This window comes from Echinops telfairi, unplaced genomic scaffold (assembly GCF_000313985.2).
Source record: "Echinops telfairi isolate 266 unplaced genomic scaffold, ASM31398v2 ScPeMD7_443;HRSCAF=831, whole genome shotgun sequence".
In the NCBI taxonomy this organism is placed as follows: domain Eukaryota; kingdom Metazoa; phylum Chordata; class Mammalia; order Afrosoricida; family Tenrecidae; genus Echinops; species Echinops telfairi.
In genome coordinates, this window is record NW_022104341.1 from 23430988 (window position 1) to 23433232 (window position 2245).

The 2245-nt window shown below is 51.2% G+C and overlaps 1 protein-coding gene across 1 annotated transcript in view; it reads right to left on the reverse strand.

The window, feature by feature from the left end:
- RWDD3 (RWD domain containing 3) overlaps window positions 1–1563 on the reverse strand; it is a 21952-nt gene extending 20389 nt beyond the window's left edge. Inside the window, exon 1 of the mRNA XM_004699243.2 lies at window positions 1479–1563. Coding sequence (XP_004699300.1) covers window positions 1479–1563 — 85 coding nt within the window. The remainder of the gene's footprint in view (window positions 1–1478) is intronic.
- Between the last annotated feature and the right edge of the window lie 682 nt (window positions 1564–2245).

The window sequence follows — 2245 nt, forward strand, 5'->3', positions numbered from 1 at the left end:
TTCACCTCTCAGTAATTTCTCTCAGATACATTCCAATTGATCAAACACAACCAGAAGCGCTACACCCTCCTCGCTGGTATTTTGTTTTTTACTAGAAACCACAGACTGGGAATAAGTTGTAGCTATCACTAAAAACTATTTTAAAAGACCCTCTCTAGTCTGTAACCTCCTGGAGGACACATAGAGTGCCTTTCACATCCCCGAACCCCTGCCAGTGTTTGCAGAGAGCAAGAACTGAAGGTATGTGAGTTAAATGAAGTAATGTTCTTTGGGGGAAAGAACTTAAAATTGGCAAACCCCCTTTAGGCTAAGGAGCCCTGGTAATATAAGGTGGTGTAATGCATGGTCAACCGTTCAAAGACACCACCTGCTCCATGGGAAAAAGACAAGGTTCTTTACTCCCATAAAGCAATTGACACATGCTGTCCCGTGCACAACAGTAAACCCCAAGCTCACTGCCATCAAGTAGATTCTGACTCAGACTGACCCTATAGGACAGGACAGACCTGCCCCTTTAGGTCTCTGAGACTTTAACTCTTTATGGGAGTAGAAAGTCTCATCTTTCTGCATTGCGCGGCTGACGGGTTTGAAGTGCTCACTTTGTGGTTAGCAGCTCCCTGCCTAGCCCCCTATACCACCATGTAGGTACAGGGTAAGTGTACCATTACAATGGAGGTTGCAGATGGGGGCATTGTGAGCCATAGGGTTTGCACTGGCCGGTTTTGACAACTAGTACACCAGACTTTTCTTCCTAGTTTGTCTTAGTCGGGAAGTTGCACTGAAACTGGCTCCGCATCATAGTAACACTCAAGCCCCCCGTAACTTGGGCCATTGGCTAAGGTGGTTTTCATCATGGAAGAACAAAATTCATCCATTCACTCACTCCCTGGCTACCTACCACGTGCCTGTTTTAAGTGCCTGGGTCTTGTGCTTTACAAGATAGACAAGGATCTTGCTCCCATACAAGGTCAGACCACTAGCCACCTATGACTAGAGTTTAAACTATAGTTAAAACTGTAGCAAATGCTATGAAGTTAAAGGACACAAAGCGAAGGCTGGATTTAAGCTAGTGGCGTCAGAACAGGCCTCTTTGTAAGGTGAGAACTAAGAGATGGGTGTTGGCTAAGGAAATATGGGATCGGAGGGCACCCACAGCTAAGGGCAGGACAAGTGGTGGGTGGGTTCATGAGGGGACCCAGCGCGGGGCGCACGCGCACTTGTCGCTTGATTCACGGTTCAGGGCCTCGTTGCAAGCAGGGTTCGCCTCACACTCCCGTCCCCAGTGTGTGGCCTTTCAATTATTCCACTGAAAGGGCTGTCTGTCTAGTGTGGCCCCGGTTCTCCATTGTCTAGCGGGGCGCGGCGGCGAGGTCCCCCGGCCCGGGTCAGGGCGCCCAGGCTGCCTGGGAGGAGGGCGTGGGCAGGTACCGGCGGCCGGTGGTCCGAGGGCGCCTGTTCTTCGGCGCGGGGGTAGTCACCTGATTGGCTCAGCACCTCCCACTCGTCCTGCCCGCAGAAAATCGCCGCCAGGGCCACCAGTTCCTCCTGCACGGCCTCCGCCATGGCCACCGGCTCAGCACCGCCCCTTCCGCCGCCGCCGCCGCCGCCCGGTGCAGCGCGGCCACGCGGCCACGAGGGGGCGCCCGGCACCTCGCAGCGCCAACCAGGGGGCGTGGCCAAACGGGGAGAGGGGTGGGGTGTAATCTGACCCCACCCAGTCCCCTGGTGGTACACTTGCCTGACACACCACAAACACCCTCCTACCACTTTCAAACTCAGGGCACAGCCTGACTTGAGTTTTTTCCCAGGGAGCCCTGGACCCCCTTTGGGCTGTGATCAGAAGTGTTCGCAGTTCAAAACCACCAACCACTCTGAGGGAGAAAGAAGGGGCTTTCTACTCCCGTAAATCGTGATACCCTGTTTCCCCGAAAGTAAGGCATCCCCCAAAAAATAAGACCTCCCCGAAAATAAGGTTTTGGATTGTTATGATGATGTTCCAGAAGATGATGACATGACTGTCATTGAATAAATGAGTAAATGGAAATAATGATAGTAACAAGGAATTCTTGATACTGTAGGAGTCACAGTTTGTCTGGTTATGTTGCTTTGTGATGACAACTACTACCGTTCCGTATACAGGTAATAAATTTCCTTTTTTGTTGTTCAACAATAAGTGTACCATATTCTTCTTCGTGGAAAAATAAGACATCCCCTGAAAATAAGACCTAGTGCATCTATGGGAGCA